Source organism: Mirounga leonina, unplaced genomic scaffold (genome assembly GCF_011800145.1).
Source record: "Mirounga leonina isolate KUSES-001 unplaced genomic scaffold, KU_Mleo_1.0 Mir_153, whole genome shotgun sequence".
NCBI lineage: Eukaryota > Metazoa > Chordata > Mammalia > Carnivora > Phocidae > Mirounga > Mirounga leonina.
Window position 1 is genome coordinate 8,271,108 of NW_023270387.1, and position 26,061 is coordinate 8,297,168.

The 26,061-nt window shown below is 45.2% G+C and overlaps 1 protein-coding gene across 1 annotated transcript; it reads left to right on the forward strand.

Annotated features, from left to right (window-relative positions):
• The first annotated feature begins 14 nt into the window (after positions 1–14).
• On the forward strand, positions 15–18,699 carry LAYN (layilin). Its single transcript, XM_035008904.1, has 7 exons — positions 15–192; positions 3,217–3,514; positions 9,374–9,531; positions 13,042–13,074; positions 13,694–13,777; positions 15,912–16,008; positions 18,062–18,699. The coding sequence occupies exons 1-7, from the start codon at positions 108–110 to the stop codon at positions 18,423–18,425; spliced, it is 1,119 nt and encodes a 372-aa protein (XP_034864795.1). The 5' UTR covers positions 15–107; the 3' UTR covers positions 18,426–18,699.
• Positions 18,700–26,061: the final 7,362 nt, after the last annotated feature.

Here is a 26,061-nt window from a genome sequence, read left to right on the forward strand (position 1 = left end):
CGGGAGATGCGGCTGCCGCCTTTGCATTTGCTGTGCACGCCGCTGCGGGTCGGTCGGCTCCACCGCCGTGGCGCCGCGGCGTCCGAGGGCGCACCCGAGCCGGGGCCATGCAGCCGGGACTCGCGCTGCAGGCCATGCTGTTGGCCGCGCTGCTGGCGGGGCCCCGGGGTGCCACCGGTCGCCTGCTAAGCGGTGAGTGCGCGCGCAGGGGCGGGGGCTGGTTCCCGGTCGGGCTCCGCGGATGCACCCACCGCACCCCAGCTGCTGCGGGCCGTCGTCAAGGCCGCCGCACCTCTTCTCTGGCCCCCTGCAGAGGCGAGGGGCGGCCTCGTCTCGGCAGCGGACCCAGCCCTCCTGCGCCCCCTGCTTGTAGGGGTCCGTCGCCCCGCGGCTAACGGCAGCGCGGGTCGCTGCCGATCCTGGAGCACTCAAAGTCTGTCCCCTCCCCAGAGTTCCGGGCGTTGGGGGGCGTAGGCTGGGTGAGGCGGTGGGCAAATCCGCCCCAGGAGGCGCGCTCCTCGGCCCGCCCCGCCGAATGCGGCGCAACAGTTGCCTGGACCCCGGCGCAGGGGCAGGCTCACCAACTCTCCTCCAGCCCACGGGGGAGGTCTCCTGTTCCCGGAGACCGCGGGTACAGCGGGGGTTCCGGATCGGCTGTGCGGTGGGGACGCAGCCTGTTACTCCCGGTCTCTTCTGGGGGGAGGATGGCGGGATCCCGCTCTGGAAGCAGAGCGCTTAGAGATCGAGAAAGAAGCCTAGCTAGCTCGGGACAAGCCCCGCCTGACTCAGGGGAATGACTCTCCGCTTCCTTCCTCCTGTCGTGTCACTGCAGCCTCGGACTTGGACCTCAGAGGAGGTACAGTGCTCTTGTTTCTCGCCTCTTCTGTTTGTTCTGCATGTCGGGGAAAGGATGTCCGTGCCTCTTTCTCAGGTCTTCGGGGCGCAGACAGATTGGCCAAGGGGGTGGCGGAGAATGACAACATCCACTCCGTTATCCCGGCTTTCAGAGCTGATGGAAAGGATCTAAAGTGTGTTTTGGGATGGGGGTGGGCTGCGAGGCGGCAGAGGGGGGGGGGGGTGCACCTGAATTAAGCCGCCCAGATTAGAGCTGCATGGGCTTTGTCCTAGGTCGTGGGGAACAGAAGCCCCCGCCCTTCCCCTTCCTGCAAATAAGAAGAGAAAGACACTTCCTGAAGGCAGGGGAACCAGATGCGCCTCAGGCATCCTTCCAGCTCTGGCGCTCTCTGGCACTCACCCGCTGACTTGCCATGTGTGGCCAGGCTGGACCATACAGGAAACCCGTTTAAGGTGTCATGTTTTCCCTTGATAAACCAACAGTAGAAAAAAGGGGACTGCCAGTAAATTCAGCTACACCTTATGTTATGCCCATGGCCAGACTGAAGGTACCTGGAGCTCACTTTCCTTCTGCTGCCTCATTTGGATCCCCCTTGAAGGAATCACAATAGCAGGGCTGGCCCAGGCTTCTCCCCAGGCAGCATGCCAGCGACAGCCTCCCTGGCCAGCGCCCCTCTTTCTCTCTGGAACAAGGCTGTAGTGAAAATGTCTTGCGTTTTGAGGCCTCCTAATTTGCTGATGGGCCAGTCCTGTTAGAGTTCTAGCAATAGCAGAAGAATAGCAGAGAAAGGGAGAAGACACAAAACTCTTTTAACTTGTTGCTTATCGAGAATTTCCTTACAAAAGTGATAAAGGGAGCAGTAGAAACAAGACTTCACAGGAATCTCCTGGATTGTCTGCATGCGCTCTGTTCCCATTTAGCACTGAAAATGCAGTTAACTGTGTGCAGCCTTTGCCCCGGATTCTGGTCAGTGTTGGGAATGATGAATGCTCTCTGGGTCCCTGCATGGCTGCAAAACAAGTTAGGAAAACGAGAACATTCCTTGAGGGCTGGGAAGAGGTTCCCAAACCAACAGCCTTCATCCCTTTCTCTGCAGCAGCAGTTCGCACCCACAGCCCACAATCTGGCTCTTGCCTTGCAGGGGACTTCCGTTGTTGAAATTTGGTTTCCGCTTGTACATTTGGGTCCAGAAGTATATGCTCTGTGCTTCTGCAGGCTAGGAACTGGCGTTGTGGTTTCTGTATTCCCAGCACCTAGCACAGTGCCGGGCACAGAGTGTTTACGCAATCCATGTTGATGGAACGGAGTTTGCACGCAGCGAGGTTTCACCCAGATGCCAGCTGGGTGGGGGAGGGGTATGTACCAGTGAACAATTTGTCCCTCCTCAATAGAATCCCATCCATTTGACTGAGATGGTATTCAGCCCTTCCAGTGCCAGTCCGATAAGACACGTTACGTAAGCTCCCAAAGCAGCCTGAAACTGAGGCGGAGTGGGAACTGGGCAGCGTAGTTCAACGGTTAGGGGCTTGACTCTGTAATCAGAACCACGTGCAGGGGAGGGACACAGAGGCCTTGTTATAAAGTAGCACTGATAGCTATGGGACCTTAGCCAAATTACTTAATTTCTCTGAGCCTCAGTTTTCTCCTCTGTAAAATGGGGCATAAGCAAGAGCTATTATCAGGGAATTACTATGAGAGTTCAAGGAGAGAACATATAGATATAAATGTAGAAGCCCTTAGCATAGTTCATGCCCCATGGTGAGAGTTCAGTAAACCTTATCTGTGTCTTTAGGCAAGATCGATCACAGCAGAAGACCCCATAGACCTGATGCTCTTAGCTTCTGCTTACACCACAGCCTGGGCAAAAGCTCAGTCCTACTAACCAGGCAGAGGGTTCCAGGATGGAGGAGCCCACCCCCAACTTCAGAACATGTCTCTTACCTGAAGGAAGCACCAAACAGAGAAAGCTGCCTATAAACCACACTGTTCCCTGAGACTTCCTGATGAGGTGGAAGTGTTATATGTGTGTGGCTTTAAGCAGAACCATAAATCTTCAGCTACCTCTCTTTTAAAGGATAGTCAAAAATGTCTGCTTTTCAAGACCTGTAATGGAACCCAAACAAAATATGGAGTCCCTACACAATACAGGCATCAGAGTTTAAATCACTGCATCTCCAATGCCGGAAGGGGTATTCACATGCTCTGAGAAGCTAAATGACATCATACAGTCCACGGATGAGTAATCAGGATTCCTGCCCGCGGGTAGCTTCATGGCAATGCCACCGAGCATCCCTGCCCTGGGATACTTTGGGGAGTACTGAAATAGTTTGGCTTTTTTTTTTTTTTTTTTTTTCCTCCAGGGCAGCCAGTCTGCCGGGGAGGGACACAGAGGCCTTGTTATAAAGTCATTTACTTCCACGATGCTTCTCGAAGACTGAACTTTGAGGAAGCCAACACAGCCTGCAGGAGGGATGGGGGCCAGCTCGTCAGCATTGAGTCTGAGGATGAACAGAGACTGATAGAAAAGTTCATTGAAAACCTCTTGGCGTCTGATGGTGATTTCTGGATTGGGCTCAGGAGGCGTGAGGAGAAGCAAAGCAATAGCACCGCCTGCCAGGACCTTTATGCGTGGATGGATGGCAGCACTGCAACATTCAGGTAAGTGTGGAGAACCCGCAGCAGCTCGCTCACTTGACGTGACTCAAAAAGGAGGGAGGCTGAATCCACAGTACCCGGTCAGGGGGTAAGAGGAGAAGGCCCAGCCAGGCAGAGCCCAGAGAGGATAGCACTGGCCAAAGCAGGGAGGTGAAGGTGGTCAATCAGCCTGGATCCGTGCCCACCTCATGTCCCAAGAGCTCTGTCCAGGTAGATGTGGCCCAGAAGCATTGTTTTAGCAGCACGTGATGTTTGAAGTCAGGGGTTCTGGCTATCCAGCCTTTTGGATTAGAACCCCAATGAGAGATTGAAGGTCTGTGGAGCTAAGACTCAGACAGGGAGTGGGCCTGGATGGGCCAAAGGGGGACTTAAGGAAGCCTACATTTTGGAGGACCCTCCTAAACCCACAGCATCAGGACTCACTCATTTCACACCCCACCCTGGCACCATGGCATTGCCATTGTCCCTCCCTAAGAAATGCAGTGACATGGACAAATATCAAAAGATATCAAAGTTAAAAGGCAGACATAAGACTGGGAAAATGTAACAGATTACGGGGAAATTATCTTTTTACGATCAAGAGTTTAAGTCATTAAGACACTAAAAGCTTATGTAAGTCGATAAACTTAGAAAGATAAAGAGGCAAAAGACCTGAGCAGCTGAAAAATGGAAAATCTAACTGGTAAATGCTCACATAAAAAAAAAAAAAAGAGTTTAAACTCATTATCAATCAGAAGAATGCAGATTAAAATGTATGTTTTTTACCCATTACCTTGAAGACAGCAGATCAGCATCTGTCGGAGTCTACCCATTATGCTAATCAGATCCATATCTTCCATCTACGTGCCAGGGGTGGCCCCTCCAGGGTTCTCATGGGCTTCTCTTCCTGGAAGAAACTTTAAAAAGGAAAGTTAGTGGGGCGCCCTAGTGGCTCAGTCAGTTAAGCATCCCACTCTTAATTTCAGCTCAGGTCTTGATCTCAGGATTCTGAGATCAAGCCCTGTGTGGGGCTCTATCTGGGCATGGAGCCTGCTTAGGATTCTCTCTCTCCCTCTCCCTCTGTGCCCCTGTCTCTAGTTTAAAAAAAAAAAAAAGGAAAGTTAGTAGGATGAACTTCACTCCCCATCACTCTAGCTTGTCCCAGGGCCCCAGCTGATACTCACTGACCTCCCTCCTCTACTATTCAGTCTAGAGTCCCCTCACTGTCTGCTCAGGGAGCCTCAGTGGCTGACCTTGTGGCAGCACCCAGACCTCAGCCCTGAGGAATGTGAGGCCCCAGTCAGTTTGCACTTCTCAGGCTGGAGTGATTGCACTTTTCCATTTACCATCGAAATGGGGTATGTGAGGACCCACAGGAACCCAAGTAGATAACCTGGAGGCCAAACATATTTCTTCTGACCCCAAATGGGTGACAGCATAGCTCCCTCCTCCTGTGATTAGGGCCAGTTACCTCCTACAAAGACAATCACTGCTCTTCTTGCCTGTTGGTCTCTGGACACAAGGATCCCAGAGTGCCCAAGTGGCAGCCATCACTCAAGAGTTTAATAAGACTTCTCCTATATCTTCTGGTGCAAGTATTTTGCCTTTGGGTAATGGGACATCTAAAACTTACAGAGCCCAGCATTGCAGAGACAAGAAGCACAAATTCCCCAAGTGGGTCACTACTATTGATGGTAAGCCAGGCTACCCCTGTTTCCACCCAGTGGCTCCCGGACCCCTGTATTCTTACTCTTGGGGACACGGGATGATACAAAGGTCATTGATTCAAAGCGTGCACTGAGTCTTGGAGGATAATGCTGCCTCCTTGCAAAGTATTGCCTCTAAGCTAGTTCTTTGGCTATGTTGTCAACAAATTTTTCCATCATTCTGTCAGGCTAGCAACTTCCAGATGGTGCAACATGTGACATGACTAGTAAAGCCCTGGCGACCAGCCTACTCCACACCTCCTCTGCTATAAAGTAGGTCCCTTGGACTGATGAGGTGTTGTTTGGGGTTCTGTGCCAGTAGATCCAATAATGGATAGTGGTGCCACCTGAGGCCCTGAGAGGGGAAAGGCAAATCCATACCCAGAATCTATGTCTACTCCTGTCAAGGTGAACCGTTGCCCCTTTCAGAATGGCAGGAGTCCAATGTAGTCAACTTGCTACCAAATGCCAGGTCGGTGTCCTAAGGTCGGTGTTCCTTCAGAGGTTTAGCTTTGGTCTCTGTTGCTGGCAGGTTAGATGTTTGGCCGGAGCTAGATCAGCCTCGGTGAGTGGAAATGGATACTGTTGAGCTCATGCATGGGCTCCCTCCCTGCCACCACGGCTACCCTACTACGTATCTGTTGTGCGAGCACTGGGCGACCGACCGCAGGCTGGCTGCCATCCACTGGCTGAGTCGTTTTGTCTCCCTGGCCCTTCAGTGCCTCTTCTAGGCTAGATGCCTTCTGGTGGGTTTAACTGTGATAGATCCTCATACTTTCTGCCTGTTCCCATACGTCTATTCACATCACATCACTCTATCCAAGAGTTCCCCATCCCCAATCTTCTTCTCTTTCTCCTTTTAGACTCCTGATCCGCTGGCCAAGCTCTTGCTTTACCCCGGAGTCCTTATGTATTCTAACCTCCGGGAACTTCTCGTTCCATGCGAGGCAGTTAACTAGGCATACCATCTAAGCTGCAGCCCTGGGGAAGATGTCCTCTTACCCCTTGATCTTTCAAGGCCAACTCTGAGTGCAGTCAGAGTGCAGTTGCTGTCCAGTGGAGCTGTACTCCCATCCTTGGCTGAGCTGTCCATGAACCGAACTCGGGCAGCCTCTGTCAGCCAGTCATAAGGGATTGATTCCCTTATGCAGGGATAGGTGTAAACTGAGGGCGAGGCCTTGGAATGACAGTGGGAGATGCCATGGCGGTTTGCTCTGCCTGCTCATCCAGTGCTCTTTGGTCCTGGATCTACCTCTTCCATCTTAGAATGGATCGCTTCTGGGCCTGCCCAGCCGGGGACCAGGTGGGTCTGACAGTACCGCACTCACGATGGGCAAGCTGGATCGCACAGTCTCTTGGTGCTTCTTGCCTAGTAGCAAGCCAGGAGTTGTTCTGCAAAAGGTGATTATTTCTCAGCTACAGTGAGTGCTCACAGCATTTAGACCCTCTATGGACTCCAAGGCCTTACCCTTGCTGTAGACTCCTAGGGGTCTACATTGCGATTCCGTCATTGGGGCTTGCCACAAATTCTCTATGGCATTATTTTTCCCATCACTGATACCTCTACTAATAGGATCTGCTAGATCATATGGCCCAACTGGCAAATCTGCTTATACCACAGCCTAGAACCTGCTTCAGGGTCCTTTTTAGCTCTGGACCTCACTCAAAGCTGGCTGTCCTTCATGTCAACGGCTATGTGGGCCAGAGCAGTATCCCCAAGTGTGAAATAGGCCGCCTCTAGAACCCAGACAGGCCTACTACGTGCTATGCATCCTTCTTCACATTACTGTAAGATGCTTCAAGATGCGATATTTGTCCTTTAATATGAAAGGGATGTTCTGGCGTTCCCTAGATCACTAGAAACTGACATCTCTGACCCCTGGACGCACGAGTGTCTTACTTAGCTTACCTGGTTCAATAGCATGTCAGAAATAGAGCAGACCAGTGTGATTTTCTGCAAGATGTCTAGGTAGTCCAGGTCTCCTCATACCACATTATGACGGAGAGTTTGAAAATTAGTATAGGCCTGAGGCAAGACCATAAATGTATATTGTTGTCCATTCCAAATGAATGCAAACTGTTTCTGATTCTCATTCTGATGGAAAATACTGTGTTCACTGGATCTGCACATTAAGTAGCCAAGGGCCTGTTAACCTGCTCTAGCAAAGATACCTCACATGGCACAGCAGCTCTAACTTCTACTTAGCTGTGTTTATGCTACTCTAGTATCATCCTTCTCGATCTGCCCGGTTTTTGCAGGAGCCAGACCAGTGAACTAACTAGAGACATGATGGAGACTACCCCGCCCCCGGCATTCTCTAGCTCTTCAAGGGTGGTAGTACTTTCTGTCATCTTCCCCTGGATAAGATACTGGTTTTTTATTTATTACTTTGGAGAGGGTGGGGAAGAGTGCAGTTTCAGAAACTTGCACTTGACCTAGTCCACTATTGTAGCTCTTATCTCATAGGCTAAAGAACCAATGTGGGACTATACCAGCTACCAAATATGGCTGTTCAAGCCATGTGTCTGGGGACTGGGGAAATGACCACTGGATGGGTCCCACCATGAGATGGTCCTGGGGCAGAACTCCCTTTACTACCTGGCCTCAATATGCCCCTACTCTAATGGGTAGCCTTGATGACATTTCAAGTCTTCGAATATCAGTGTCACCTTGCATCCTGTGCCCAACAGTTCTTATTATATTTGGATATTCCCCTTCCCCCAGTGCATGGATACCTACTAAGTGGCCATAGGTCCCTTTGGGAGAACAGGAAAAATTATTACCATGTGCACAACTGTGGTGTTGTAGGGTCCTTCCTCCTGAGAACCTGGCCTCCTCTTCTATCAGCGAGTTCCAAGCCTGAGAGCTGGCTTGAGTCCACGAACTAGGTGCCAGGCATAAGATTCCATCCATTCTATCATCTGTGAAATGAAATAACATAAAGCCATAAGGTCATTGGGGAAGAGATCAAGGCAAGTCAAGGTAGGAGGTCCACCACCTGGGTTGGAAAATGGCCTGGAGGTAAATAATGGGTCAGAGCCCAGGCTAAGTCAGGGCCCCCAGCTGTCCAGGCACAGCATCCAAGCAGTGTTGCAAGTTCAGTTATTGTCCAGGCAAGTTCAACCCAGCGGGTGCAGCAGAGGATCTTCTCTTTGGTGGATGGTAACACAGCACCCAAGCAGAGCCATACTGAGGTGCTACAAGGGGACCTGTCTCTCAGCTGCCTCCTAAGAAGGGGCTCTGACAAGATCTAGGCAGAGCAGCAGGACCCAGCTAAATAATCTGAGCATCAGGGCAAGATCTGGGTCTCAGAAGGAAGCAGCTAAGGTGGGTAACCGTAACCACGCAGACTATGAAGCCCAGCCTCGAGTCAATGCGTGCAGTGAGTGCTCACAGCATTTAGACCCTCTATGGACTCCAAGGCCTTACCCTGGCATCATTACATCCAACTGGGTGGTAGCACCATTTAATACCAAGTATCACTGGATAGTGGAGCTCAGGCTACTAATGCACCCCATCCAGGAGCAAGGAAGACAAAGACAAGAAGTTTGGCCACAGAGGCAGAAGGAGGGGCTCATCTGCCTGATGAAGTGGAAACAACTTAAAAACTGAAAAAGACTATGTGGGCCTTCTGCTCTTGTCCCCACCCCCTCACCTGCTTTGACAGCTTCTACATTCTGGAAAGTCTTGCTCAGATGCTTGCATTTTCCATTTACTTCCCGGGGCTAGAAAGGCAGTTGTGACGGTTGAAAAGCACAGAGAGATTTGAGCAGGGCAAGCTCTGGCTGAGATAAGCCATGCCTCTTCTCAGTGCATCTGATTTCTAAAACAAAGAGAAACAGAAGCCAGTTAGCAAAAAGCAAGGAAGAAATAAGATCATCCAGACTGGCCCTGCTAGCTGCTTTTTCTCATAATTACTTTGCAGATATCATATGGTAATATATTCCTCCCTACAAACAGGTTGTGGTAAATGTCAGATGATTGATCTCGATGTCCACATGAGAAAGCACATGGTTCCACTTATTGGCAGGACTCCAATTCCTGCCTCTCTCTGTATTGTCTTCCGAAGCAGAATCCTAAGTTCGTGGCTCAACGGAACTTGATGGGCAAACAAAGGTTTTGAAGTCCTGGGGTTTCCTCCTCCAGTGGTCTCCATTGTTGACCCCTTCCCTACAGGAACTGGTATGTGGATGAGCCTTCGTGTGGCAGCGAGGTCTGCGTGGTCATGTACCATCAGCCGTCCGCACCTGCTGGCATCGGGGGCCCCTACACGTTCCGGTGGAATGATGACCGATGCAACATGAAGAACAATTTCGTTTGCAAATATTCCGATGGTAATGAATCCCTTCCCAAGTTACATGGCTGAATTCTCAACTTCCTCTCTTACTTCATAAGCAGCTGCTAGTTCCCAGAATTTGTTACATGGTCTCTGAGAAAGCTTGTTGCAAATGCTAGCCATATTAAACACTGGCGAATGCAGTGACAGTTCCTCACTGAGGAGTACTCCTAGCCAGGGAGGGGAGTGTCTGATGCCAAGAGAAGGGATGAAGAAAAGAAAGGGTCTAATTTATGTATGACAAAGCGAGAATTATGAGAAGCACGAGGAACAAAAATCCCTCTAAGTGGACAATCACAAGTTCTTATTCTTTCCACATGTGAGGTTGACTGTAGGAACTTGGAAAAAAGAAGAAATTTGAAAGGGAGATGGCCATTGTTCCTGGGTCTTCTAACAGCCACATGACATGATCTTCCGGGGCTTTAAGGAGACAGCATAACGACCAGTGGAGGTAGATGATGGAGTACCCTGATTTCACAGGCATCACCTTGAGGAGCAGGCTTAAACCACCCTCTAGCTATGCCTTGTAAATTCAACTGGCATTTGCTTCTAGATCTGTTAAGTGTTTTGAATTGGCTACAAGCCTGCAGTCTCACTCTGCTGGGGGTTCCCAAACTCCTCCCTCCTAACTGACTTAGATCTAAACTTGAATTGAATTTTGATTGTCCCTGAAGTTTCTCAGATCCCCGAAGCCACCTGATAGGTCCAAGTCCTGCACCGTTTCCTGGCCAGAATAGAATGACTTGGTAGTTATATCTAGTTAAAGACTAAGTAGTCCTAAAATTGTTTGAATTTAACTATGTTTTTGCTGTGATTTTTGCTGCTACAAGGTGTTTTCCCCACCCCCTCCTTCATCCTTACCCTGTGCGCTCTGTGAAGTTGCCCAAGAACTCTTAACTGCTGTTCCCTGTGCTTGGAACATTCCTACCCTTTCTCAGACAACTCATTCTCACCTTTGGGGTTTATGCTGAACATCATCTTTTCTCATAACACAGCTAAGTGCAACAGGTGATTGTGGATTTGAACCTGGACAATGATGATGGTTTTCTATAAAGGGCAGTATTAGGACGATTGGCAGAATTTGAAGAAGGTCTGTAGATTAGACCCTGATAGACCTGTAATAGACTATCAATGTTGATTTCTTGGTTCTGATCACTCTACTGTGGTTACATAAGAGGCTGCCCCCCCAACTTTTTGAAAACATACTGAAGTAATTAGAAGTAAAGAGTAACCATGTCTGCAACTTATTCTCAGAAAAAAAGTTACACATGTGTCTGTATGTGTTTTTCGTACATATGTGGGTATATACATAGATATAATTAAAAATATAGATCCGTAGACATAAATATATAGAGAGAGAGACAGAATAAATAAATGAAATATGATAAAATCGTGACATTTGGGTGAGGATATATGGGCACTCTTCGTACTCTTTTAGCAAATTTTCATAAATCTGGAATTTTTCAAAATAAGTTAAAAAAAATTCTTTTGGGAAACCTTCCAGGGGCCCCTCAAAAGCAAGTTAGGTTTTCCTCCTAGGAGGATTTTAGCACCTCACACACACAGTACTTTAACTGCCTGTTTATAAGTTTGTCCCTTTCACTACATGGCTGGCGTAAGGTCTAAAGACATACGTGTTTGACCAGTTAATCCCTGCACTTGATGGGCGAGGGGGAGGGTCATCCAGTGCAGTTCCAATAGGATGGCCCACCATCTATTATGCCAGATAATAGCATATATAACGTCTAGAACTGGACTTGACAACATGACCACGTAGAGTAGGTGCATGCTAGCCAGACCTGAACCCTTGCTTACTTCTAGGGTCTGCTAAAGGCGTAGATGTCTTCAGTGAAAATCAAAGACAAATCAGCTGAGGCAACGTATCGCAGATGCTTTGCAGGGACTGATGGAAATGCTGCATTAATGTGCCGTGTTTAATGCACTTTTGCACAGTGGATTGAACCATGGAGGGACAAGAAAATGAACAGGTCATGTCATGTTATTGAATATACTACGTATATAATGTAATATCACAAAATTACTATTTGTTAATATTATCCTGTATTTCCATATGTTATGGCCATCCCGTAGAGTCTAAGAGCCAGAGAGAGCTGGAACTGTTCTCATTTGCTCTTGTACCACCACTACCTAGCACAGTTTTTGTCTCCTCGCAATTTTAATTGTCACTTGAATTTATTGGGTTCAAATTCCAGCTCAGCTACTCACTAGCTGTGAGATTTAGACAAGTTATTTAATCTCTTGGTACCTCGGATACATGGCGTACAAAATCACCAGAATAATAGCAACTACCTCATAAGGCTGTTAGCAGGGTAAATCGTGTTTGTTTTTATAAAACACTTAGAACATGATGATGTTTCTATCATAGAGAAGGCACTCTACAGGTGGGGCTTTTAAAAATGAATAAATAGATTTGCATCACTTTTGTGTACTTGCGTTCACATGCACACACACACACACACTCTCTCTCTCTCTCTGTCTCATGGGAAGAGGATTAAAAGTTTCCTTCAGAAGCTTCAGAATAGCCTTGGCATCCTGGCCTTAGGACTGTTTCAGAATTCCAAAATCATGCCCTTTAAGGACCCCATCCCTATGAATCCCAGAGCACCTGATGAGCATGAGAGATTTACTACCAGTACCTTAGGGGGACACACTCCCAGCCTAAGGTAAAAACATTCAATGTAGATTATTTGTGCAGCCTGATTTTCCTGAGGCTCTTTGAGATATTTAAAAGGACTTGGGTTCTAGATCACCAGTGTCTGCCTTGGGACTGGCGGCTATCTGCGTCCCTGCCCCCAACCACAATCACGTCCACTCCTGGGAGATCAGTGTTTGTTACTCTCTAAAACATCTCCGCGGGAATTGTTAAAATGTCTTTGATTGCTTTAAAATAATCCAGGCCTGAGTGTAGCTGGGAAGGGGTAGGGATTACTTTTGAAACTAGATTAGCCATATGTTGATGAGGGTTGAAGCTGAGTGATGGTACATGGGGGTTCATTCTACCACTCTTTCTATTTTTGTGTATATTTGGAAATTCCCGCATTTAAAATTTTAAAATACTTTTTTTAAAAGATTTTATTTATTTCTTTGACAGAGAGAGACAGAGAGCACAAATAGGCAGAGCAGCAGGCAGAAAGAGAGGGAGAAGCAGAATCCCCACCGAGCAGGGACCCCGACGTGGGGCTCGATCCCAGGACTCCGGGATCATGACCTGAGCTGAAGGCAGCCGATCAACCAATTGAGCCACTCAGGCGCCCCTAAAATTTTAAAATACTTTTTTAAAAAAATACCCAGGTAAAGCTGGGGGAAGGCTAGTCTTGCTGCAAAATTTCTTTGACTTACTAACCCAGATCTTGGCATCTAGTAACATTAAATAAAGTTTATCAGATGACTGAATGAGTAAATAAGTGGATGCCATGATCTGGCCAATTTCATCCACATGGCATGGAAATTTAGTTACTATTTTCATATTTGTTTCTTTCTGCCACAGAGAAACCAACAGCTCCTTCTACAAAGCCTCGAGGTAAGCCTATCATTTGAGATTTGGGTTAATTTGGGCTGTTTCCCAGGCCCCTTTTATGGGTTTAGAACCATGTGTTCTTTAGACCAGATTTTCCAACAGGAAGAGGGCTGGTGTGAAGTCAGACTATTTAGAGAGGTATATGCCACACCCAGCCCTGTCAAGCAGTTCATTAATCTCTCTCTCCGGTATTGCCCATTTCTCCCAAAGCTGAAAAGCAACAACCACAAATTCAGTTTGGGAAGTGACTTGTCATTATTGACAGATGAAGGGAATAATTCAGTCTGAGACAAGAAGTGAGCCATGCGGCTCATTTATGGTCCTAGAAGTGAGTCATCGGCCCTGCCCTTTGGCTCCACCTCTGCAATTCTGTGTGCCTTGACACCAGCCACCTGCTGTCTGTTTCAGTACAGGATTCTTGGCAGCAAAACTCTCACCAGGAAGATGAAGACAATTAAACCTGTAGGCCAGCAAATTCAACCCTTTACTTTTCTATGTTTATAAATGGCCTCAGTCAAATTGCTACTGCTTTTTGGCATCCCCCCTACAACCTGGTGGGACCTCAGAGACTATGGATTGTGAGGCCTTCCCCCGGTTCTCAAGTCCATGTGTCTGTTTCCAGATGAAGGAACAGGGCCAGCAACACCCATGCTTCCGGAAGACACGGGGAAAGAAGATGCCAGAGAGACATTTAAAGGAAATGACGGTATGGACAGAACTCTCCTGGGGAAAATAGATGATGGGACTCTCTTGATCACAAATTACCCAAGGTTATATTTTCTACTTTGTTCTTTTCTCAGCTACTTAAAAAACAAACTAGACAGGGCATCTGAGACTTTGCAGAAAGTGCCTACGGTGCTGGGGTTGGTCAGGGAAGCGCCTGGGGAGAGTAGACTGGCCAGGAGGTGAAATGCCTGCATGAGGATGTGAGCTGGGGGGACAATACCCAGCAGTCGTGGGGTGGGAGTGCGGTCCTGCAGGAGCAGAAGGCAGGATGCGGAATGCATGATGTCCGTGCTTGATATTCACTTGTGGAAAAAAATAAAGGAGATGGGCAAAAACATTTTACAGTTCAAATCATAAAGGATCAAGGAAAATGGGGTGATAAATTGGAGTGCTAATGGAATTTCAACCTCGAGCCTCCCACCTTGGATGTTAAGAGGGAGATCTGGGTTTGTGTCACTGGCCATCAAAAAAGCACACCATTTCTCTGTGCTGTAGTGTCCTCTTTTGCGTGACGGAAGTAATGCTGCATTTCTCACCTGTCTGAGAGCATCACCGTGCCCCTGAAATGAACTAGGATATTGTAATACTGCATTTCAGTTCTGACACCAGCCACCCCAACTTAGGGCAGATCCCACAGGTGAAGGGCTCCGTCCCCCACAAGTCTGCCCTCCCTGCAGACATCAGTCACAAGTTCAGGGGTCCCCAGGCCACTCCCACTTCTGATAAACTGGCTACAAATCCAGAGGATGCCCACGACCCTCTCAGTTTTGATAACTCACAAAATGGCTCACAGAATTCAGGAAAACACTATACTTAGGACTGCATTTTATTGTAAAGGATCCAAATCAGGAGCAGCCCGCTGAGGAAATAGATTGGGTAAGGTCCAGGAAGGTCCCGTATCAGGATGCATAATCACCCTCCTGGCACATCTGGTTCACCAACCAGAAAGCTCCCTTGAACTTTGGTGCACGGAGACTTTATGGAGGTGTTATTACATAGGCATGATTGATTTGGTCATTGGCCATATAATTGAACTCAATCTCTAGGGCCCCCCTCAACCATCCTGAGACCCCACCCGTCCCCCTCCTGTGACATCTCATTGGCATAAACTCTGACGCGGTCTGAGGGACTCATGAATAACAGAGTTACTCCTATTACCCAAGAAATTCCAAAGACTTAGAGTCTCTCTTCCAGGAACCGAGGACAAAGGCCAGTCAAATTTTTTTTATTATACAACAGGTAAAACGTGTTGAAAATGCTTTGAAAAAAGTACAAAGTGCTGTGTAGGGCTGGGTGGCGTTTTCATTGCTCATTGTTATCATGGTGGCATTTAAAGTGGGTTTTGTTTTGGGCCCTTTTTGTGTGTGCGTGTGGTTGTCAGGTTTGCAGTCTCACAGGAAAACAAAGCAACAGCTTCTAGAAGGTTGGGAACTTTGGACCAGTGGGAGTAAGACAGGGGTCAGTCGCCAGTCCTTGATTCTTCCTAAAGGCCCATGACAGAAAATTCTTTGGTTCTCAGTCTTAAAGGACAGGAAAGGTCAGGATAGCAGGCCTCTGAATGCCCTCTACAGTCACTGCTCTTGGCCCCAACTGGATCCAATTAGTTTTAGTCAGATTTGTTGGGAAGGTTACAGTCTGATTCATGTGCTTCATGTGACCTTCTCTTTCCTAATAATAGCACTGAGACTTGCTTCCCTCTCCCTCCCTCTCTCTTCCCGACCCCACCTTGGGAACTACCATTTCTGTCCATAGAGCCGAAGATATTAGCACTGCCCAAGCAGCCAGCCCCTTTGTTAAGGGAGAGCAAGGCAAGAAAAGAGAATCTCTTTCCTCTGGAGAAAAAAAATGTGATTAAAACAGTGCCCTTCTGATATTTTGTAAGAAACTCCAACATGTAAACTTCTTTCCTCTATTACTTAGGGTCATAGGACAGGTAGAAAATGCTCACTCACTGAAACTAGAAGGCTTTGCTAACCGGCTAACTCTATACGTATCTCCTTCCGGGAAGATGCTCTTTGCAATGCTCTGTGTTGATTATGCTTTTTGAAGCCTGTTCTGAAGTTCATAAAAGCATCATTAATGCTGATAACACATTTTGCTTTGTTTTTTTCCAGAAGCTGCCTTGAATCTTGCTTACGTTCTGATCCCCAGCACCGTCCTTCTCCTTGTGGTCATCACGGTTGTGTTTTGGGTTTGCATCTATAGAAGGAGGCAAGTAAAACCTTCATTTGTAAACCTGTGTATCTTCTGGACTCTTGGAGACTCGGACATCGCGCTGTTTGCTTCCTGAAAAGCCACAGCGCTCCAAGAGAATTCCCATTGCAGATTTGAGAGTAAATTCTCTGATGGCCTCCGGACATTCAGAAGTACTAAGCATTTGTGCTTAGTTTTGATTAAGAAAGTGATCTTATAGTCTTTAATTTTTGTGTGTGAAAGCTTTCAAATGACTTGAGGGGTGAAACGGGTATTCACCTCCTAGGTAGCCACACATCGCTCAGCAAAGTGCCTTCGTGAATGTATGCTCTCTCTCCAAAAATGTTTGTTAGTTGGGTGAAGGAGTAAATAGTGAGCCATTGAAAAATGACTGTCCCAAAGCCTTCTGGCAAACATCTGAAACAGAATCCCTTTATTCAAAATGAAATAGCTAAAGCCTTTTAGTTGACTTTGCTTTTAATTGAATATACAATTATAGATTGCTACAAAATAGCTACACTAAGTGGCCTAGAGCATCTCTATGAATCGTGTGCCACCATTTTTGAGGTTCCCGTAGCTCTTCTCAGTTGCCTTTTTATTCCCCAGCATCATGCCATACATAGAAGAAGGCTGGTCTGCCCATTTTACAACAGGAAAACTGAGTTTCAGTTTAAGATTCGACTCCCTTTGGTGGCCATTTTATGGTGAATTAGTAAGATTGCAATGCACAGTTGACCCTGGAACAACATGGGTTTGAACTGTGTGGGTCCACTTATACATGTTTTGGGTATTTTTCAATAAATACAGTACAGGACTGTAAATGTCTTTGCTCTTCTTTATGACTTTCTTAATAACTTTTTCTTTTCTCTCACTTACTTTATTGTAAGGATACATACAGCATATAATATGTATAACATGCAAAATATGTGTTAGGCTTCCAGTCAGCAGCAGGCTATGAATGCTTCAGTTTGGGGTCAAAGTTACATGCAGATTTTCAACTGCACAGGGGCTTGGTACCTGTAATCCCCTCATTGTTCAAGGGTCAACAGTAGAACCTGCTTCATTTAATAATATCTTCCTTATAGGATTATTAGAAGAATTAAAACAGTTAATTCATGCAGAATGGGCATATAGTAAGCACTCAAAAATGTTAGCTCTTACTATGATCCTTTTTATTAGTTAATTAATTTTGATCTAAAAATAGAATTCAATTTAAAAATTAGTAATATATTTCCCAACTACTTACTCTGCCATTTTTTTGTTGTTGTTTTGTTTGTTTGTTTGTTTGTTTCCATTTTGTAGTCTATTTAGCACCTCACCAGGATTTGTGAATTGTGACTCAGAAGCTGGAGTCTATCTCAAGGGTTTTTAACCTTCTCGTGCCACAGACCTCTATAGCAGCTGGGTAAAGCCTATGGATCCCTTCTCAGAACAATATCTCTAAATATATAAAATAAAATATATTGGATTGCAAGGGAAGCAATTGTACTGATATAACAATTTAGCAAAATGTTTCCAAAACATGAATGTGATTCAGTAATACACGTGTTTCTTTATTAATGCTTCTTTATTTAGTGGTAGGTATAATCAGCATAATTTTGAAGTAGAGATGAGTGTAGAATATTTTAAGGCATCTATGAAAACTGTGATGTGATATGAAAATATCCGTGATTCTGTTGGTGATCAAGTCAAAGATATTACTAATTCTACTCTGATTTATTGCCTACATTTAGAATGGAAGGACAGGCTAACTTTCACTTGGAGATGAGTTTTTTTAAAATGTGATATTTTTTCCCCCTCCAATTCTATCCACGGATGCTCTGGGAGCTCTGGGGATCCCAGGACAACCACCTCTGTTCTATGCTGGGGCAGCAGTGAGTGGTAGATAGGCAATCACTTTCCTGTTTTGGTACCCTACCTCACCCCGGAGCCCTGACCCAGATGTTTCCACAGGTGAGAAGTGCAGTGTAGTGATTGCCCAGCAGGACTTCCTCCTGCCCGAGTGGGAGACACGGGGATATTCTCAATCCCCCCATCTAAAATACTCAGCCCCAGTTTTCTTTCCTCCTAGGAAACGGGAGCAGCCAGACCCCAGCACAAAGGAGCAGCACAGCCTCCGGCCCCCTCCTCACCACGGGGACAGCCCAGACCTAGAGGTTTACAACATCATCCGAAAACAAAGTGAAGCCGATTTAGCTGAGACCCGGCCAGACCTGAAGAACATTTCATTCCGAGTGTGTTCGGGCGAAGTCGCTCCCGATGGCATGTCTTGTGACTATGACAACATAGCTGTGAACCCCTCCGAAAGTGGATTCGTGACTCTGGCGAGCATGGAGAGTGGCTTTGTGACCAATGACATTTATGAGTTCTCCCCGGACCGAACTGGGAGGAGCAAGGAGTCTGGGTGGGTGGAAAATGAAATCTATGGTTATTAGGACACATGAGAAACGCTTGAACAAACGGGAACGGGGAAGAAAAGAGGAGGCAGCTTCTCCTGTTTTCTATGAGGAAAAGACTCAGAATGTCTATGAAAATGCTCAGATCAGGTCGTGGGGTGAGCATGTGATCTCCATTAGCCCCTGTTGGATCCCTAAGTTTGGCCATATCCCTTATCCCAGCTTCTCACCCAGATCAAGCTTATGAGAAAGCACCTTGCTCGCGGTCAGGCATGTAGTAGAAAATAAATATCAGTTGATGGGTTATTTCTGACTTTCAAGGGACCGTGCTTTCCTTGGCAGGGATCAGGTTGTGGCTGTGGGACTCGGGAAACCCACCTCTAGGTTCTGTTTTTCTTGCTCTGTACAGCAGCATGTATAATTAATTACAAAGAGACAGAAATTACAGAATCTTTGCAAAGCCCACGTCCTCTGGCATCGGGCGGGCCCGTGCATCAGCAATTCTTAGATCTGTTTTTTTCAAAGAATCAAATCAAATCAAAAGCAGGAAGCAGAATGTTAGTCTGTCTGTGTCTACAGCCCTTCCTCTGCATGTGGCCTCAGGGGACCTCTTTTTCTTTCTCCTCACATCCAAACTTGGAAATATCCAACTTGGAAATACTTTACGAACTGGAACTGAAATCCGAGTCTTGGCCTCCAGGCGTATTTGTGTGCCCAGCCCTGACAGTGCTCTTTATTCTGCTTGAGTGTTCGTTCTACTGAAGCATCAGCACAATATTGCTGATAATGGTCATGAGTCTTCCTTTTTGTTGTAGGGAACTATTTCAAATACTTTTGGACTCGCATCCACAGAAAAGTTTCTGGGCCTAACACCTGTTGTTTGCATGTTGAAGGTCTGAGGGCTCTTATTTAATATCACCAGCAAAGCCCTTCTGTCTTGTTATTGTAAGCTTTCCTCATATATCTTATTTCTTCATAGTTTGTCATTTTGCCTCCCGTGTGGAGCCCCGAACTAGACAGCGTTAACTGGTCTGGGTCAGAGCAGTACCACGCGCAGTGGATTGTAATCACCGCCCAATTACCCGCCCCACTGGGGCAGAGAACAGGGTGGATGACAAACTCGTCACTTACGCCTGCTTCCAGGAAGTGTATTTTGTGGACTTACAACATTTTTTTTTTTAAGATTTTATTTATTTATTTGACAGAGACAGAGAGTACAAGCAGGGGGAGCAGCAGAGGGAGAGGGAGAAGCAGCTCCCCGCTGAGTGGGGCTGGGTCCCAGAACCCTGAGATCATGACCTGAGCTGAAGGCTGACGCTTAACCAACTGAGCCACCCAGGTGCCCCGACTTACAACATTTAAAGCAAAAAGAGTGACCCCATGGTCTGAAGGATTGGGTCATTGCTCCAAAACATCGAAGTTCCCATTTTGCTTCAGATGTCCTGGCTCTATCATCTCCTTTAATCCCCCTGTGCCGCCCTCCTTGGGCCCCTATGAAGCTGCACCTCCAACAGGGTGGGGATCCTATCTGCCCTGTCAGCATCGGACCTCCTACACCCAAGACCGCACCTGGCACAGACCAGACAATATTTGTTGAATGCATGAACAATTCATTCTTCAGATCGATGTAGAGTAGTGTATATATATCAGCCTAAAAGTTTGTAGCACCCGTCGTTCACACCCTGCCTGAGTCAGGGAGGTCAGTGGGTTATTTTAGTTTAAAAGGCATTTTTTGGCCTAGGAAGAAGGAAGCTTGTAACAAACAGAAGCTGGTGAATTGCGTCAACAACTTACTTTATGTTGCGGAAGCTGGTAACCAAAGGGTTAATGGGACTAATAAGCACAGCTGCAACTTTTTACCCAGGCCCCTTTTATTTGCCTTTAATTTTCCCTGATTCTGACTCTCCTCTGGGGGGAGGTAGAGTTGAGGTTTCTCCGTTGGCCTCTTCATCTGGTCGCCTCTCAGATAAGCCCTTTCCTCACTGCTTACTTGATGTCTCAGTGATTATCTTAGCTGTGCATCAGACACACAAACTTGGGTTTGGGTACAAAGTTGGTGAACCAGCTAGGAGCTCCTTGCTCATGGTTCATTCAGCCCCCAGCCAGTAAGGGAAGTCTGGTGACCGTCCAAGCGGCTGCCTAGGCTCTTGGTCCCAGGGACCATCACAGGGGCCCCACCCCACCTGGGTACCGCCAACCTTCGGCACCAAATATAACTCCTGCGGCAAAGAACTAGTTTGGGGGCTTGGTTTGGACGGACGTCTCTTGGTGGGTCCTTCATGTGCAATGGCACTTGACCTTATTTCTTCTGTTTGGTTCATTCGGTGAAGCTCTGGCTTTTGGGAAGGAACCGATGCTCACAGAGGTACCCGGGACTTCATTTGGTTTGTTTGTTGTTGCAACTTTTGGTATCTTTGAACAAAACTAGCCGTGTTCTAATTGGGATATGGGAAATGACCATGTGATCCCCATATACAGCCCTTTGGGTTATATTCTCTAAAATTAGGTAATTTTTTTTTTTTTGCAACACTGCTTGGCCACAATATTTGTTAGACTCCTAAGAAAAATGACCAATTAATGGATCTATAAATTATAATCTCATCTTGCAATGGATTTGTTTTATAAAAAGATGATATTTGGAAATTGGGCCTTTAAGATTTTGTTTGCATCTTGTTTGTGTATTTGTATGTGCGTCCATGTATGTTGTAAATGTGAGCTGTTTTCTCTATCTCTGGATGGTATTGCTAAATTTCATTTAGTTTGCTTAAAGGCGAACACTTGTAATAATTGGGCATTCTAAAACTCAAAAAAATGGTAACTAACCCAAACATTTTTCAAGTTTATGTGATCTGGGAAAATGTTTGATATTAAAGCTAATTTCAGTTTGTTGGTTTTATTAAAATGGACCTGTCTTTAGAGTTGTCAGCATTAGATGTAGAGTTTCTTTTCTACCTGTGTTTACTGGAAGTCAGGCAGGTTCATGTTCTCTCTATTGCAAAATTTGTCAGAAAAGAAAAAGCATATGGTATTTTCCAGTTCTTTGTATTTGAGTTTGTTTCTAATTTGTTTGTCCATTTGTTTTTGTTTCAGAGAAAACCCTTAGTGCTTTGCCTAATGAAGATTTATGGGTAATCTAAGAACAAATGAACAAATGTAAATAATGTTAATAAATGTAATTAAGACTACTGGAAATAATAGGGAAACAACTCTTTGCAAGGAAAGGGAGACTGGTTGTTCAAAGAGGGAACACTTAGGACAAACTCGGATGTAAAGAGGAAAGTTGTAGAAGGCTGTAAAAGGGAATCTTTGGAAAGGAATTTTGTGCATGGTCAGGACTGATGAAGATTACGGAGACTAGTATGTATTAAAAAAAAAATTTTATTTGGGAGTGATCACGCTTGGGGAAGAGAAGGGTAAATAAGAGAGCAGATCAGGCAGATGTTCGGGCAGTGATAAAATATCAACAGAAGCCTTAAGTGATTCTCTGAGGAGTCCCACAGTAGGATTACCCTTCAGAACCATCCTAAATGAGGGCAAGAGGCCCGGGACTTTTATAACAGTCATTGGATGTTACCAGCTGGGAAGAAGGCATGACCTTGGCAAGGCAGCTGTCTTCAGTCAAGGCAATTCCTGATGGCCTCTAAGAGTTGAGGACTGTTGGCAGCATTCCTACAGCTGAGAGCCCTTCATTCCTGATGGAGATTCTGATCAGAACATCATATATCAACATGGGAGATAACAGGAAGGGAAAGAGAGACTGCATAAGCTTTTTTAAATTCATCTTGTTGGAATGCATGAGTTTTAATATCAGAAGTACACGGATATAAGACTGGAGTTTGGTTTTTCTCCCTGTTGAAATGAGTTTTCTTAGATTATTTGTCTAAGTTGTAAACAAAGGTTTTTCTTTATCTTTTATCTGCCTAGAAAAACTGTTCCTATTAAAGTTGAATCTTCTCAATATTAAAAGAGCTAAGTCTTGTTAACTATATAACCCTCTGCCTTTGCCTTTAGAATCTTATTGCCACCTTGGCTAAAAACATAACTAGGTCTTGCAACGATCTATAATCTTATTTAGGCCTGTGCTTTAAAACCTTCTGATATTTCAGGGCACCTGGGTGGCTCAGTTGGTTAAGCGACTGCCTTCGGCTCAGGTCATGATCCTGGAGTCCCTGGATCGAGTCCCGCGTCGGGCTCCCTGCTCAGCGGGGAGTCTGCTTCTCCCTCTGACCCTCCTCCTTCTCATGCTCTCTGTCTCTCATTCTCTCTGTCTCAAATAAATAAATAAAATCCTTAAAAAATAAAAAAATAAAACCTTCTGATATTTCAGAAATGCTTCCCCAAATTCAACTTCATAACTGCTCTAGTTACTTCCCAGTGAAGATCAGGGCTGGAGGAATGGAACATTTCTGCACCCGTTCAGAAATATTCCTTAGTTCCAGGTTGAAACCCAACATTCTGCAGTATCACGATTTGTGAGTTCTTGTGTTGTATTTTATCTAGGGCCTTTAGGGGAAGTTGGTTGTAACCAAGTAGCTTGTTGTACTTACCAATTTCATCAGACAAGCTCTCCCCCAAGTAGTAGTTTCAGGTCCATCAGAAGCTTGTGGTCCAAGCAGTGTTCTTTTCAACATTCCCCTTGCTAACAGAGTACAGGGAACCTGTGGATTCTTGTGGGACCAGCAAACAGCAGCATCTCACGTGTAATGGGTGCATTGATGAACACGGGAATCATTTCTTCCATAAATTATTCTGGGATAAAGATTCATTATATTTCTGGTTGGCTTTAGGGGTAGCACAGTGTTTAAATCCCCATTCCTTAGCTCTTCTGAGGTCCTCCCGTCCTTCCAGGAATATTGGGGTTGATACTTAGTTAGCGGGTTTTGGAGTCTTTGTATGGGCTGCGAACATGGTGGCTTGATCGGCCCAGCTGTTCTCTTGGGCAATCAACCAGCAGCAGCTAATAGCTGAGGGGTCACCATTGCATCTAGCTCTTCCTTGTCCTTGATCCATAAAACTCCCATCTGTGAACATCTCAAGGTTGAATTCATTTATTATTTTTAGTGGTTGTTACTTCCCTTTCATTTTTTATTTTATTTATTTAGGTCCTTTCTCTTTTTTTTTTCTTGAGTCTGGATAAGCGTGTCAATTTTGTCTTTTCAAAGAACCAGCTCTTGGTTTCATTGATTTCCCCCCCATTACTTTTTTCATCTTTATTTCACTTATTTCTGCTCTGATCTTTATTTCCTTTCCTCTACTCACCTTGGGCTTTGTTTGTTCTTCTTTTTCGAGTTCCTTTAGGTATAAGACTAGATTTTTTTTTTTTCTTGTTTCTTGAGGTAGGCCTGATTGCTATATACTTCACTCTTAGAACTGCTTTCTCTGTGTCCCAGAGATTGTGGACCTTTGTGTTTTCATTGTCATCTGTCCCCATATATTTTTTTATTACTTCATTGACACATTGGTTGGTTGTTTAGTCTCCACATGTTTGTGTTTTTCCCAGTTTTTTTTTTTTCCTGTGATTGATTTCTAGTTTCATACTCTTGTGGTTGGAAAAGATGTATGGTATGATTTCAATCTTAAATTTATTGAGGCTTGTTTTATAGTCTAATATGTGATCTATTCTGGAGAATGTTCCATTTGCACTCACAAAGAATATGGATTCTGTTGTTTTTGGATGGAATGTTCTATATATATGTTAAGTCCATTTGGTTCAATGTGTCATTCAAAGGCATTGTTTCGTTATTGATTGTCTGTCTGGATGATCTATCCATTGATGTAAGTGGAGTGTGAAAGGCCCCTGCTATTATTGTTTTACCATCAATTTCTCCTTTTATGTCTGTTTCTGTTTGCTTTATGTGTTTAGGTGCTCTAGTGTTATCTGTGTAGATATTTGTAATTGTTATATCCTGTTGTTGGATTTATCCCTTTATCATCATGTAATGTCCTTCTATGTCTCCTGTTACAGTTTTTGTTTTAAAGTCTAATTTGTCTGGTAAAAGTATTGCTACATCAGCTCTTTTTGTTGTTGTTGTTGGCTTCCATCTGTGTGGTGAATGTTTTTCCATCCCATCACTGTCAGTCTGTATGCTCTTAGGTCTGAGGTGAGTCTTGGGTAGGGGCATATAGATGGGTCTGGCTTTTTTTTAAATCCATTCTGCCACTCTGTCTTTTGATTGGAGCATTTAGGCCATTTACATTTAAAGTAATTATTGATAATTAGGTACTTATTGCCATTTTAAAAATTTGTTTTCTGGTTGTTTTTGTAGTTCTTCCTTTCTTGTTCTCTTTCTTTCTGTTTGATGAGTATAGTGTTTATTTAGCTTCCTTTCTCTTTATTTTTTGTGTATCATAAGGTTTGGGTTTGTGGTTACCATGAGGTTCATATAGAACATCCTAAGTAAATAGCAGTCCATATTAATTTGGTCATTTAAGTTAAAGCACAACCTAAATAAATAGAAAAAAATCCTTTCTTTTTTCCCTTTTCTTCCCTTTTTGTTCCCTTCTCTACATTTTATGTGTATGATGTCATATTTTATATCCTTTTAGTCATAGTTTTCTTATATCTAATGATGACCTTTTCTTTTCCACTTAAAGAAGTCCCTTTAAAATTTCTTATACAGCTGGTTTAGTGGTGATAAACTCCTTTATCATTTTGTATGTCTGGGAAACTCATCTCTCAAATCTCAATGATAGAGATGTCTTGGTGGCTCAGTCAGTTAAGTGTTGACTCTTGATTTTGGCTCAGGTCATGATCTTAGGGTTGTGAGATCGAACCCCGTATCAGGCTCCATGCCAGGTGTGGAGCCTGCTTGAGATTCTCCCCCCGCCTCCCCACTCTTCCTTTCTCTCTCTTTCTCTCTCTCTCTCTCTCAGAAAAAATAAATAGGGGCACCTGGATGGCTCAGTCAGTTAAGTGTCCGACTCTTGGTTTCGGCTTAGGTCATGATCTCAGGATCATGAGGTTGAGCCCCATTGAGCACAGAGCCTGCTTGAAACTCTCTCTCCCTCTCCCCCTTTCCCTGTTTGCCCTCCTCAAATAAGTAAATCTTCAAAAATAAATAAACAAATAAAATCTTTATTAAAAAAAAAAATCTGATAACCTTACCAAGTAGAGTGTTCTTGGTTGTAGGTTTTTTCCTTTCAGCATTTTGACTATATCATGCCTCTCCCGCTCCCCCCCCCCCCCCCCCCCAAGTCAGCTGATAGCCTTATAGGTTTTCCCTTGTAGGTAACTTTTTGTTTCTCTCTTGCTGCTTTTAAGACTCTCTTTATCTTTAATCTTTGACATTTTTATTCTATGCCATGGGTGTGGATCTCCTTGGGCTTATCTTGTTGGGAACTCTCTGTGCTTCTTGGACTTGGATGTCTATTTCCCTCCCTAGGTTAGGGAACTTTTCAGTTACTTATTTCTTCAAATGAGTTTCTACACCTTTCTTCTTCTCAGACCCCTATGATGCAAACGTTTGCTTGCTTGGTGTTGTCCAAGAGATCTCTTAATCTCTCCTCATTTTTAAAAACCTTGCTGTTCAGCCATGCACTTTCCATTACCATTACCCTCTTTTCCAGATCACTGATACATTCTTCTGCATCTGCTAGTCTAGTGTTGATTCCCTCTGCTAGTTTTTAGTTCAGTTACTGTGTTCTTCAACTCTGATTCTTTTTAATATTTTCTATT

What these genes read in the sequence shown, in the direction of transcription:
- LAYN (XM_035008904.1), top strand. Translation starts at nt 108, where the DNA reads ATGCAGCCGGGACTCGCGCTGCAGGCCATGCTGTTGGCCGCGCTGCTG. An exon ending in CACCGGTCGCCTGCTAAGCG is followed by an intron (nt 193 to 3,216) that starts GTGAGTGCGCGC and finishes TTTTTCCTCCAG; the next exon opens with GGCAGCCAGTCTGCCGGGGA. An exon ending in GACATTTAAAGGAAATGACG is followed by an intron (nt 13,778 to 15,911) that starts GTATGGACAGAA and finishes GTTTTTTTCCAG; the next exon opens with AAGCTGCCTTGAATCTTGCT.